The following is a 14,549-nucleotide window of genomic DNA, read 5'->3' on the forward strand; positions in this document are numbered from 1 at the left end:
AAGGGCAGCAGACCAAACTAACAGCCTGTCGGCACCTGCCATCCCACCCACGCCCTGAACTCCTGTTCTAGATGGACTCTCAGGCTCTGCTCACCTTCTTTAAATGTACATCCTACTATTTTTCTTTACCAAAAAAAACACAACATTCTGGTCATAATCCCAGAGCATTTTATCAATTCAGTAGATACAGTCTGGTATGCTTTTCAGCAAAGAAATTTACATATAAAACAAGGAAGTAATGATGCTTCATTTTGTTATTCATAATTCAGGGAATTAAAATCCCCAAGTGGCATGCACCCGCCCGAAAACATAGCTTAGAATTACATTTAGGCCCAAAATATGAAAATGATACCATACAGAGCGTCAACCAAAATTATCTTTCATAGAGAACACTCTGTGCACAAAATTACTGTCTTTCTGACCTGAGAAGCCTGCTTCCACATATTTTTAGAAGCACAGAGAGAGAGTTCACATAAAACTATTGTATTTTTCTGCACAGGCCATAGTTCATGCATGAGGTACACAGAAGAGCTGGCAAACAGAAGGCAATGTGTTCTAACTTTACCTTTGCAAACGGAAGGCAATCTTTGTCGGCTTCCTTGTCTTTAACTTCAAAGTCATAAAGTGCTTTGCACTGAGGCGGGGGCTGAGGTAACGGTTTGATGATCTGCACGAAGTTAGTGGGGAAGAAGCCGTGGACCCCGCCAACCTCTCCGTGGTACCAGTTCTCATCCACCTGTCGCCGCAGGACAATGATGTCGCCTTTGCTGAACTTAAGGTCCCCGGGCTCCTTGCCTTCGTAGTTGTATAATGCTTTGGCACATGGTAACTGAGGTATTCCCTGAAGGAAAGAGAGAAGTTTTAATGAAAGAACTGTCCCAAAATGTCTTAAAATTCAACTGTTTCACAGTGGTTGTTAATAGATCCAGATCAAATACACACTTTGTCTTAGGAAGACAATCCCACACAAAAAACTGCATGTGTGTGTGTGTGTGTGTGTGTGTGTGTGTGTGTCACCAAGAGCAAACAAACCATGTCACACGAGGAAAGAACAGCAGACCACCCCTGGACCCTGAGAAGGCATTCTGTTCCTAAGGCTAATTTAGCCAGACTTTCACCCTATTCAGGGTTTTTAGGATGTGGAAGTACCGCTAAGTCTGGCTTCCTGGCATAAAATTTAAAAACTCATTAAAAACTTAAATTCTGACATTAACTGCACCAAAAAGAAGGCTGAGTGCCAAAGGCTGCAAGGAGGTCAATCCTAAAGGAAATCAACCCTGAATATTTGTTGGAAGGACTGATGCTGAAGCTGAAGCTCCAAACCTTCGGCCACCTGATACGAAGAGCTGACCCAAGAGAAAAGATCCTGATGCTGGGAAAGATTGAAGGCAGGAGGAGGAGGGGACAACAGAGGACGAGATGGTTGGATGGCATCACTGATTCAATGGACATGAGTTTGAGCAAGCTCCAGGAGATGGTGAAGGACAGAGAAGCCTGCTGCGCTGCAGACCATGGAGTTGAAAAGAGTTGGACATGACTGAGCAACTGAACAGCAAAGATCACCCAGTACTCTTAACACGGTGAGTGGCAGGAGTAAACTTCAGGCAACAGCCTGGTTATACCCTGCTGCCTGCAACCGGAAACACACTGCCTTGCGGGTTGGGTTCGCTCAGTGACCAGGAGCCCTGCAGGAGGCAGCCAGGGGTCGACAGCACTCTAACCCCGCAATGGACATTGGGCCCCTGGCCCTGTCCTGCTCCACTGCGCTGATTCAATTAAATTCCAAGAGACTGCAAAGTCAGTTTGTGTCAGACTTCCCCAAAGAAAACTTCCTGTATTAAATAAAATGAATCTCACCCTGATTTCAAACCCAGCAAAGTTCACTGATTTTTAAAAGGCTGATCCCCACAGAGACGGCAGACAATGAAGGATAAAGAGTAAAGCGATTGAAAAGCAAGCAAGACTGCATTTTCCTGTGCCAAAACCATCCTGAGAGCTGGGAGCCACAGGGGCCCCTCGGTCACCTCCTGGAAAGGCTGGGGGTTGCAGCCTTGCCTGGCCCCCAGACCTTCGGCCGCCTTCCCAAACTGCTTCCCGGGCAAGGCCCCCGGCATCTGCAGAGTTTACATTTCACTTGGCTACATATGAAAGGGAGGTTCAGGAGCATAGCCGGCCAGAAAGAGCCAGAGGTGGCGGCCAAGCACGCTCTGCAGTGGCCCGCAGGTCTTGTCAAAGAGCTGGGCATCACAGTGTGAGCTTTGACAACAGTTCTTAACCCAAAAACACACTTCAGTAAACAGTAACTGCTTTCCTCCTATAAAAAAGAATAACTATGACATGGGCCTGTTTTACTTTTCTAATATTTTTGCTTCTCCATTATATACGCAGGTATTTTATAGGACATTAAATCCTCATGAGAGCGGTGCACAAACACTTCTGATTCACTGGTTTCCGGCCCATTTCTGCCCCATCGGGTGTACTCCAGTACATCTGGCAAAGAGCAGCGTGGCGATCTAGCTGAGGTCCTCACATGTAAATAAAACCTTCACTGCCAATTGATTTTATAGACTCTAAATGCCAGTGCCCAGATATACATGCACAACAGCCCCTCTAAATTCAAATTCCTTCATGCATTTCTTACTGCTCCATAAAGTAAAAAAGATTCAATGGCCTACTAAAAAGAACATTTAGAAGATACTCTTGTCCTAGGAACAGCAATAAAATGTGTAAAGTTCAATGACTGAGTTGTATCTCAATTGGTATAAACTCTGGCTGATTGCAACTTGACTTCCAAAAACTTCCAGAAAGAACTGAGCCCGCCTCCGTGTGGACACCCTCCTGTCATGGTTCCCACCCTCAGCAGATGAACCTGTCTGCTTTCATCACCTCCAGTCTCCGAGGTGCCTCGCCTCCGTGCTACTGTCTGAATGTCTGTGTGCCCCTGTGATTCGGATGTTGAAACCCACCCCCTCAAAGGCGATGCTGAAGAGGTGGGTGCTCAGGGCATGAGGTGGGGCCCTCAGCAGTGCAATTAGTACCCACAGAAACCCCACGTCCCTTCTGCCCGATGAGGGCACAGCGAGGGGCACAAGCAGTGGACAGGAGGAACTCCTCCAGACAGCTGATCCTGGACTTGCCAGATGCTACAGTGCTGAGAAATCATGCTTGTCATTTACAAGCTGCCCCATCTGGGGTGTTTTATGAGGCAGCCTAGACGGGACAGTCTTCCGCTGGAGCTCACCAAGGGCACCCGGCCCCCACCCTGTTCCTACCTGGAGGGTCCCCAGTATGTCCCCGGAGGGACACATCCTGAGGTGACAAGGAGGCCGGCTTTCCCCCGCTTGCAGTTTCCTGTCTGTCTGGGACGGATGCTTCTGTTGTTTGGAATCACCCATAAATAAGACCAAGTTCGGGGCTGGGTGAAGGTCCACAGGACGGTCCGTTTCCACACATATGGGCCATGTCTGTCTTAGGACCAGACTGAATGCTGCCGCCGGGGGAAGGTCCCCACCCCACCCTCAGGGTGGGAGGAGGGGCTGCTCGTCCTGAGCCCGCTGCACACCGTCCTCACTTGGCTCCCAGCCTGGTCTCCATGAGACCAGGGTACCAGGGCACAGGGGCTGCAGGCTCCCATCTCTCCTCACGAGCACCCACCTGGGTGCCCGTGATCATAGCCCTGCTGGATGAATAAGGGAAGAATGAACCTGGTGGGCTGAGCACTGAGCTGCGATGGCTACATGGGAAAAACCACATCCACAGGGTCAGCTGCTTCAAACGATTCTACGGCAGGTCAGGCTCACCAGCTGCGGACACACTGACCACACCCCCCCTGCTTGTGAGTCGTGCTCTGTGGGGATGCGTGGCTGCACACCCGTGTGGCCTGTCCCCAGCCCCTCCTCTGGGTCCAGTATGTGGTGGACACGCATGGTGGACAGAGGAAGGGCAGGGGGAGGAAGGAGGCTGGTCACTCCCCAGCCCCGGGGGACCTGGCACCTGTGCACAAGGAGCACCTGGAGAAACGAGAGCCGCCGCTGCTAGCTGGTGTCCCCCTCGGTGTGTGCTGCAGACAAAGCTGAAAACGCGAATGCTCCGGACAGGGGCAGCTGAGGGCTTTGCACTGAGTGAACTGTTGGCATCTGAAAAACGCAAAGCCAAGCCTGCTGCAAACCACAGCAAACAAACATCTTTCTTACAGACTCTTCTGGCGGTTATGAGGAAGCAGTCACACAGCTGATATATTGTATTTTTTCTTGGATGGCCTTAAAAATGGAGCGCCCAACTGACAAACCATTACAGAAAACAAATCTTACAAATGTTTCAAAGGGAAGAGAGCTCTTGAGAGGCAGTCACTGAAATAAAATGAAGGGAACTCATGCTGCTCGTCGCCCTGTTAGTTCTCTGTTTCATCACATTTAATAATTATAATATTTTGCAGAGAGCAGCAAAATTTACTGGGAAAATCAGCGACAGTAACTTGATCTGCTGTCTTGAGGATTCATGGCAGAATGAGGGCTATTTCCTGGTAAAGCATCGACTTTCTATCTGGGAAACACCTGGGTTCCTGGCAAGGGCCCTGCCCCAAGCCTGCCTTTCCTCCCACCGGCCCCGGGGCCATGGGCAGACAGGGAAGAATGGCCCTGCCTGAGGGGCTCTGCACGCCCCTGTCCAACCCTCACAGAAAGCCAGGAAGGTGGGTGAGCCAGAAGCATGGGGGCAGGGGCATACGGGAGCAGGCTTCAATGCTGAACAGGACGGTCAGGTGAGACCTCTAGTTCAACTGCCTGGGTTGGATTTTTCTTTTTTTTTTGTCCAGTGTTTTCATTGATATAGTGGTAAGACAGGCTCATATAATCTAAACATGACATTAAACGTGAAAGACAGTTCACAGTTTCAGAGTTAAAACAGCACTGGAGCAGACCCACACACATATGGACAAGCAAGGAAATGTGTCAAGGCAGTTTAACTGGGGAAGAGAAAGTCTTTTCAACAATGGATGTGGAACTCTTAGAAGTCCGTAGGAGAGACCCCTACCTCACACCACATATAAAAACAACTTGAGATGGATCTCAGAATCGAATGTAAAATCTAAACCTGTAAGTTTTCCAGGAAAACACACAGAATAATATCTTAATGATGAGGTAGGTCTCCTTTGCCCCCCCCCATCTTAACTAAACATTAAAATTTACAAGTTGAACTTAATCAAAACCGAAAAATTCTGTTCATCAAACGAGACAATAAAAAAATAAAAATTCATGCTACATACAGGGGGAAACACTCGCAATACCTGTATCTGACAATGGACTTGAATTTAGAAATATAAAGAACTGCAAATAAATAACAACCCACCAACCCAGCTGAAAACCAGGCAAAAGATCTGAACACACACTTCAAAAAGGAACTGCAAAGGTACTCAACATCCCTAGTCATCAGGGAAATATAAACTAAAACCACAAGGAGTTATTGCTTCATACGCATTAGGATGATTAAAATTTAAAAGACTGACAACAGAAAATGTAAACGATACAGAGCCAACAACTTACACACGCTGCCAGTGGGCATTTAAAATGGTGGAACCACTCTGGAAAACTACTCAACAGTTTCTTATAAGGTTACAAACACGGCTACTCGTGGCCCCACAATTCCAGTCCTGGGTGTTAATCCAAGAAACGAAGCTGTGTCCACACAAAGATCTGCACAGAAATGCTCCCTGCAGAACCATTCACAGTGCGAACACTGAACCCAGGTGGTCCATCTGCCGAAGATGAATGCTGGACTCCTCAGCTAGTTTAAAACAGAGAAAAGGGCAACTTACTGACACTTTGGAATGGAAAACCAGAATAAACATATATCACAATAAACACGTATCAGAACTGTCGTTCAGTCACTCAGTCACATCTGACTCCTTGTGACCCCATGGACCGCAGCACGCCAGGCTCCTCTGTCCTTCACTATCTTCTGGAGCTTGCTCAAATTCATGTCCATTGAGTTGGTGACGCTGTCTAACCATCTTATCCTCTGTCACCCCCTTCTCCTTTTGCCTTCCATCTTTCCCAGCATCAGGGTCTTTTCCAATGAGCCGGCTCTTTGGATCAGGTGACCAAAGGAATGGAGTTTCAGCATCAGTCCTTTCAATGAATATTCAGGGTTGATTTCCTTTAGGATCGACTGGTTTGATCTCCTTGCTGTCCAAGGGACTCAAGAGTCTTCTGCAGCACTACCCTTAGAAAGCATCAATTCTTTGGCGCTCAGCCTTCTTTATGGTCCAACTCTCATGTCCGTACATGACTAATGGAAAAACCACAGCTTTGACTCTATGGTCCATTGTTGGCAAAGTGATGTCTCTGCTTTCTTATTATACTGTTTAGGTTTGTCATAGCTTTCCTTGCAAGAAGCAAGTGTCTTTTAATTTCATGGCTGCAGTCACCATCTGCAGCAATTTTGGAGCCCAAGAAAATAAAATCTGTCACTGTTTCCACTTTTTTCCCTTCTGTTTGCCATGAAGTAATGGGACTGATGTCATGATAGTTTATTTAATGTTGAGTTTCAAGCCAGCTTTTTCACTCTCCTCTTTCATCCCCATCAAGAGGCTCTTCAGTTTCTGCCATTAGAGTGGTATCAGAATACATATATACAAATTATATTTATATGACTTTGAGAATAGGTAAAGCCAAACTACTGTAAAGAAACCCTCACAAGGAATGAGAAAATAGATGTATTTTATATCTTGGCTGGGATGTTGGTTAGTCAGCTGTAGACATGTGTCAGAACTCAGTATAATTCCACACTTGAGGATTTCCACACTGTAATTCACTTAATGTGAGTTTTACTTCAATATTAAAATGTTTTACAAATAAACCAGTGGCAGCACAGTGAAAAAAACTTAGAAATGACCGCATATGCCAGATCTGTAACTATGTACGCATGTGGGGGGAAAGATACACGAGTATCTCAGTCAGTTACACGCCTAACTGGGCAATCAAGAGACCTGCAGTGCAGAAGCAGAGACCAGCGCCCAACAGGAAGGAAACCCATCACTGAGGCAGAGAAGTGGGTGTCTGTGGTCATCTGACCCCACACCAGTGCCAGGGGCCTCTCCATGGATGGCTTGGACACAGTCTGAAGTCCACAAACAGAAGGAACACAGGGCTCTCAGTGGGGAGAGAGAGGTACAGATGACTTTACCCACATCTCACCTATTGTCTCTACATAATATATGAAAATACTATGAAAGACAAGCTGCAGAAGCTGAGATGTATTCGTGGGGCAGTCAGTCTTCAAATACAACAGAGAAGTCTCATACAGAGAGAGGAAGTCAGCTCCGTATTTGCTGACGGAAAAACCCAGGCTGAAAAGGATGCATGCATTATTTAAGTGGGATGAAAGGATTTCCTGACAGCAAGGGCTGTTCAATACTGCAGTGAATTATGACACCTCTGTCACTGGAGACTTGGAAGAATCCAACTTCTCACAAGATGAGTTCTGCCCAAAGGCAAAGGAAGACAGGACAACCTGTGATCTCGATGACTCCTGTGGCTACCAGACCATCCGAGAGGGTGGTTGCATTCCTGCTGGTTCTGTCTCTGTTCCCTTTTTAGGGGTGGGCTCTCCAGCATGCAGAGGGGATGAGGTGTGGGCAGGGTCACTGATGGCACATTTGGGAAGAAGACACCTGGGATGTGAAGGACCTAAATGCGACCTCAACACCCCGGGGTCCAGGTTACAGGAGAGCTGAGGCAGCTCGGCTGTGGGCCACACACACTCGGCCCTTCCTCTCACCACGTGTGCTTTTCATGCAAAAGTGACACAGAATGTGCCTGTCACAGTCACTGCTTTCCAAAGGATGGCTCTGCTGGCTGAGCCAGTGTGAAGACGGCATGGAATCACAGGGCACGACACTCTCTCACTGTGGAACAATCTACTCTAAGGATGGAAAGCCAACCCTGTGAACCCAGACGGCACCATCAACATCTTCAGTAAGGAAACAAACTCTTGGGTGCAAAAGCTTTGGGATCTGGGCTATCAAAAAGAATTCCAAGTACAATCTCCTGGCCTTTTCAACTAAGCTCTTTCACCTTTGACTAAGTCTGTCTTAAAAGGATGCTTAAAATACTTGAAAATACTCTGTGGTGAGATGAGTGTTACTGAAAAACACTGTCTTTATGCCTTAGTTTCTCCAAATATATGATGATATAAGAGGAAAAGAAATACCCATGTGCAGTAAGTAATTTTTATCAATAGCAGATTATTATTTTGAAACGAGCAATTTTATTGAAGCACTCTTTAAAAAAAAAAAGTATTCCAATTCAAGTATAATGATTTCCAAAAATAAGAAATAAGAGAAACTTAAAAGGAAAGATTTACTAAGACACTTCTGATAAGCCCAAATCTAACTCTTCTTTCTCTAAATAACCAAACAATAGGGTATGAATTAAAGTTACTTTCAACCAAAATGAGGGGCTTCCCTGGTGGCTCAGATGGTAAAGAATCTGCCTGCAATTCGAGAAACACAGGTTTGATCCCTGGGTAGGGAAGATCCCCTGGAGAAGGGAATGGGTACCCACTCTAGTATTCTTGCCTGGGAAATCCCATGGACCGAGGAGTCTGGCAAGCTACAGTCCAGGGAGTCACAAAGAGTTAGACATGACTGAGCAACTACCACTAACATTCAACCAAAATCAATCATAAAGAGATAAATTATTTTTTATATTTCTAGATGATTAAACATATAGCAGCGAGTATAAGTTAAGCAAGACAACTTGTAATGAGCATTTAATACAAATGGCATTTTTTTCATACTGTTCCTGGGGTTCTCAAGGCAAGAATACTGGAGTGGCTTGCCAGTCCCTCCTCCAGTGGACCACATTTTGTCATTGGAAAAGACACTGATGCTGGGAAAGATTGAGGGCAGGAAGAGAAGAGGAAGACGGAGGATGAAATGGTTGGATAGTATCACAGACTCAATGGACATAAATTTGAGCAAACTCCAGGAGACAGTGAAGGACAGGGAAGCCGGGTGTGCTGCAGTTCATGGGGTTGCGACAACTTGGATACAACTTAGAGATTGAACAACAACAACATATGGCAGAAGAAAATAACTGATCATTCTAGCTGCATTCATAATAAAATTTGAGATGAGAAATTTGATCATTTGAGATGGCCACGGGAATGGATTCAATTATAGCTAAAAATCTACTAAATATCTACTACGTATCTATGTTTTTAAAAATGTGTTATAACTGAATGTTTCTTTGGGTAAAGCAACTAGATTGTCCTGTCCACAGGCTGTGAGCACAGTGAGACCAGGGCAAAGTCTCCCATTTGCATCTCACTGGATTTCACGCCAAGAGATCATCGTGTTAAAACACTCATCTTGTTAAAACTATCATTTCTATCAGATCAGGCTTTTTCCAATTCCCTTCCAGCAAACTCGGTTCAAACTCTTCTCCTGACACTTAAGATGCCAAACAATTTTCTCAAATACCTCATCCTCCTTTCTTAGTAGGTATCCAATATTCTAACTCCCTAGACACAGTCTAACACAGTCTCTCTTCCCCCACCCCTGGGACTTTTCTCTGACACTCTCTCCATCTGAAGAGCCCTCTTCCCCAGACCCCACATCCACTTGTCAGAAGCCCATTTACCTTACAAGACACAACTCAAATACAACAGTGTCCAACCCCTTTCTTATTTCTTAATAGAGATGTACATCTCCTTCTGGACCCGACGGTTATCTATGGTTCCCTGTTTGCTTTACTGCACCTTTTAAATATACACTTGCATTCTTAGCTAGTAACAGTACGAGACGTAAAACACTCTGAGGACAGGGATAGTCTCCAACACGGTCCTGAGTCCCCTGCAGGGCCCAGTTCTGGGCCTTACACACAGTAAGTGCATTTACTGCAAGATGAGGTCCCTCCTCCCCACACCCTTTCACAGCAACCTCACAATCCTGAGAGAGGAGAGGCATTTCTGCCTGTTCCCCCCAGTCCGCCTCATACCCTCTGGCTGAGTCGCCAGGGTGTGTCTGGGGTCCTACGACCAGGAACTCTGCGTAAGAAGTCAGTGGGGTGGCCTATGTAGTGTCCACATATGCAACAACCCAACAGAAGGTCAGGGCACTGAGATGGGCATCTGCTTGTCCTTTGGTTGTTTTATCTGATCTAGGCAAGGAAATCAAAGGAAGAGCACACACCGCAAATCAAGGCGGTATGCAGTTGTGGCTAAACACAGGTGTTTACTTGCCTGAGTCCCTGGTGGCTCAGGTGGTAAAGAATCTGCCTGCAATGTAGGAGACCCAGGTTCGATCCTTGGGTCCAGAGGATCCCTGGAGAAGGACACAGCAACCCACTGCAGTATTCCTGCCTCAGAAATCCCATGGAGAGAGTCTGGTGGGCTGCAGCCTATGGGGTCGCAAAGAGTCAGACACGACTGAGCGACTAACACATAGAAGTTCTAGAAAAAGAGGGAAAACGTGCACTTAGTTTAGTTTGATCACTCAGTCATGTCCGACTCAGCCCATGTGACCCCATGGACTGAAGCACACCAGGCTTCCCTGTCCATCACCAACTCCTGGAGCTTGCTCAAACTCCTGTCCATCAAGTCAGTGATGCCATCCAACCATCTCATCTTCTGTAATCCCCTGCTCCTCTTGCCTTTAATCCTTCCCAGCATCAGGAACTTTTCTAATGAGTCAGTTCCTCACATCAAGTGGCCAAAGTATTGGAGCTTCAGCTTCAGCATCAGTCCTTCCAATGAATATTCAGGACTGATTTCCTTTAGGACTGACTGATTTGATCTCCTTGCAGTCCAAGGGACTCTTGACAGTCTTCTACAATACCACAGTTCAAAAGCATCAATTCTTCGGGGCTCAACTTTATGGTCCAACCCTCACACCTATAGATGACCACTGGAAAAACTTGAGCTTTAACTATACGGACCTTTGTTGGCAAAGTGATGTCACTATTTTTTAATATGCTATCTAGATTTGTCATAGATTTTCTTCCAAGGAAGCGACATCTTCCAAGGAACCATTTCATGGCTGCACTCACTGTCTGCAGTGACTTTGGAGTCCAAGAAAATAAAGTCTGTCACTGTTTCCATCATTTCCCCATCTATTTGCCATGAAGTGATGGGACCAGATGTCATGATCTTCATTTTTTGAATGTTGAGTTTTAAGCCAGCTTTTTCACTCTCCTCTTTCACCTTCATCAAGAGACTTTTTAGTTCCTCTTTGCTTTCTGCCATAAAATCAGTGTTATCTGCATATCTGAGGTTATTGATATTTCTCCCTGCAGTCTTGATTCCAGCTTGTGCTTCATCCAGCCTGGCATTATGCATGATATACTCTGCATATAAGTTAAATAAGCAGGGTGACAATATACAGCCTTGAGGTACTCCTTTTCCTATTTGGAACCAGTCTGTTGTTCCATGTCCAGTTCTAACTGTTGCTTCCTGACCTGTGTACAGATTTCTCAAGAGGCAGGTCAGGTGGTCTGGTATTCCCATCTCTTGAAAAATTTTCCACAGTTTGCTGTGATTCACACAAAGTCAGTGAGAGAGAAGTAGATATTTTTCTGAAATTCTCTTGCTTTTTCTATGATCCAACAGATGTTGGCAATTTGATCTCTGGTCCCTCTGCTTTTTCTAAATCCAGATTGAACATCTGGAAGTTCAAGGTTCACATACTGTTGAAACCTAGCTTAGAGAAATTTGAGCATCACTTTGCTAGCATGTGAAGTGGGTACAACTGTGCGGTAGTTTGAACATTCTTTGGCATTGTCTTTCTCTGGGACTGGAATGAAAACTGACCTTTTCCAGCAAACATGTATTAGCATACCAGAAATTTTTAAGAACTTAGAGAAGAAGACTTGAAAGCAAGTGAAATCAGGAAAATTTCAGTGGCTGTAAATGGGTGAATTTTATTAGTATGTGAACTATATCTCAAACCAGAAGTTATTAGTTGATAGCTAAAAAAGTAAAAAACAGACCAAAAAGCCTTTGGTGTGAGTAGTCAAATTATATTCACTTTTAAGACAGTCAAATTCTTTTATTAAAACTTATAAATACACTAAAAGCATTTCAATGGCTGGATAGAAAAATAAGGCAGGGCTAACGATCAAGATGGTGAGTGTCCCACTCCCCCAAAGGAACAGAAGTAAAAGCAAAGATAAACACATTAGACCAACCTACACTTATAAGCTTCTGTGCAGCAAAGGAAACCACTGACAAAATAAAAAGACAACCGACAGCCTGGGAGAAAATATTTGCAAATGATGCAGCCTAAAAGGGCTTAGTTTCCCAAATACACAGACAGCTCATATTCAAAAACTGAACGATCCAACAAAAAATGGGCAGATCTAAATAGACATTTCTCCAAAGAAGACATGAAGACAGCTAATGGGAGCATGATAAGATATTCAACATTGCTAATTATTAGAGAAATGCAGATCAGAAGAACAATGAGGCACCACCTCATGCAGGTCAGAATGGCCGTTATCAAATACTCTACAAATAACAAACACTGGAGAGGGTGTGGAGAAAAGGAAGACCGCAGAACACTGCTAGTGGGGATGTAAACTGGCGCAGCCACTATGGAGAACAGTATGAAGGTTCCTTAAAAAACTAAAAGGAGAATTACCATGTAATCTAGCAATCCTACTCCTGGGCATGTATCTGGAGAAAACCATAGTTTGAAAAGATACATGCACCCAAGTGTTCACAGCAGCACTATTTACAACAGCCAAGATGTGAAAGGAACTTACCTAAATGCCCATCAACAGATGAATGGAAAAGAGGATGTGGAATACATATATATACACACATATATATACATACATATATTCATATATATATATATTACTCAGCCACTAAAAAGAATGAAATAATGCCATTTGCAGTAACATGGAGAGACCTAGAACTTATCATACTAAGTGAAGGAAGACAGACAAAGACAAATATCATGTATTACTTATACATGTGATCTTAAAAAGATGATACAGATGAACATATTTACAAAACAGAAACAGACTAGCAGACATAGAAAACAAACTTATGGTTACCAATGGGGCAGGCCAGGGAGGGATAAATTGTGAGTATGAGGTTAAGAGATACAAACTACTATATATAATACAGATGAACAATAAGGACAGGGAACTATATTCAATATCTTATCATAAACATGATCAGAAAATCTTAGCCAGCTAACCTGTTACTTATGTGCATGGACAAAACAAAGACATCTTTAAACACACAAAATCTCAGGAGGTTTATGCCCTGTGCATTTCAGATGAAAAAAAAAAAATTATTCAAAGAGGCAACTCCTATGCAAACCCACACCCACTCACTAGAGAGATGACACATGATGCAAGAAATGTGACTCCCATATGATTGGGGAGATGAGGAAAATGGAAAGAAATGTAAAGAGGACCCACCAGACACAGGAGCGGGACCCATCCCACCTGCAGTGGGGCAGGACCCCTGACACAGGTTATGTGTCCTTCTTCATGGGCCCAGATCCACTGCAGTGGCTAATGGTTATATAATCCCAACACTGCAAGTGCTATTTTTATGGGGTTTCAATTTTTAGAATTAATCTCCACACACAGCAAAGAAGCCTTAATTAGAGCCACAGAGGGAATGTTATCAACTGTAATAATGCAAAAAAAAAAAAAAAAAAAAAATGCTGAACAAAACCCAGCTGTTTGGGAAGAGGAGGTGGGAGAAGACATCTGAGTTTTATGACAGGGTAACTGAAATTGATACTGTCTAAGGCTCAGCAATCAAGAAATGGAAGCATCTTATAAGGTTGTATAGGTAACCGGCAGAACTGCAGAAAACAGAGTAAGCATCTACCTCTGGAATTTAGGACTAGCTATGAAAGGACAAATACTTGTATTTTTCACTTTAGACTCTGCTGTGTGGTTGCATATTTTCTATCATGAATAGATATAACTTCAAAGATAAAAGGCATAAGAAAAAGGAAGGCAGTGTGTAAAGTTCAAAGGTACTCACTATAAATTGTAATAGATTATCTTGTTTTTCAGCATTCAAAGATGATCAATAACACAAAAGATAACCCTATACTGACCACCTCACTTTAGAAATCAAGCACTGTAAACAGCAGCTGAAGCCTCCTACAGTTTTCTTCACCAACCATATAGTAGCCTTTAAAAGAAAATGAAGTAAAGCTGGTGAACCCTAAACACTCGCCCCTCACTGCCAGCTCCAGGCCCCGCCTCACTGATGAAGACATTCAGTTGCACAAATCATCGACTCTTGCACATTAATGCAGTATCAGCAGAATGACAGTGACATCCTCACTTCACTCGCTTGTCATTCAGGCTCCGTCTCTCACAATGAATACTCAGGTTTTCGTTTGCTGTGCTAATAAGTTCCTTTATGGAATAAAAAAGGAACACATATATACAATAAGTTCAGCTGTGGGAACTTAAAAATGGGGGGAGGGGGCCTAAGCTGTGTCCACGATCATGCTCCTCACTTCCCTGCAAGAAGTTCTGGAGATCCCGTCAGCATGACTTCACAGTGAGAGT

The 14,549-nt window shown here is 44.4% G+C and overlaps 1 protein-coding gene across 5 annotated transcripts in view; it reads right to left on the minus strand.

The window, feature by feature from the left end:
- The window catches only part of SH3RF1 (SH3 domain containing ring finger 1), a 155,616-nt gene that overhangs the window by 48,444 nt on the left and 92,623 nt on the right, over positions 1-14,549 (minus strand). For all 5 annotated transcript variants that reach the window (XM_019965752.2, XM_019965755.2, XM_019965753.2 and 2 more), the window contains exon 3: positions 566-841. In XM_019965752.2, coding sequence (XP_019821311.2) covers positions 566-841 — 276 coding nt within the window. The remainder of the gene's footprint in view (positions 1-565; positions 842-14,549) is intronic.

This window comes from Bos indicus, chromosome 8 (assembly GCF_029378745.1).
Source record: "Bos indicus isolate NIAB-ARS_2022 breed Sahiwal x Tharparkar chromosome 8, NIAB-ARS_B.indTharparkar_mat_pri_1.0, whole genome shotgun sequence".
NCBI lineage: Eukaryota > Metazoa > Chordata > Mammalia > Artiodactyla > Bovidae > Bos > Bos indicus.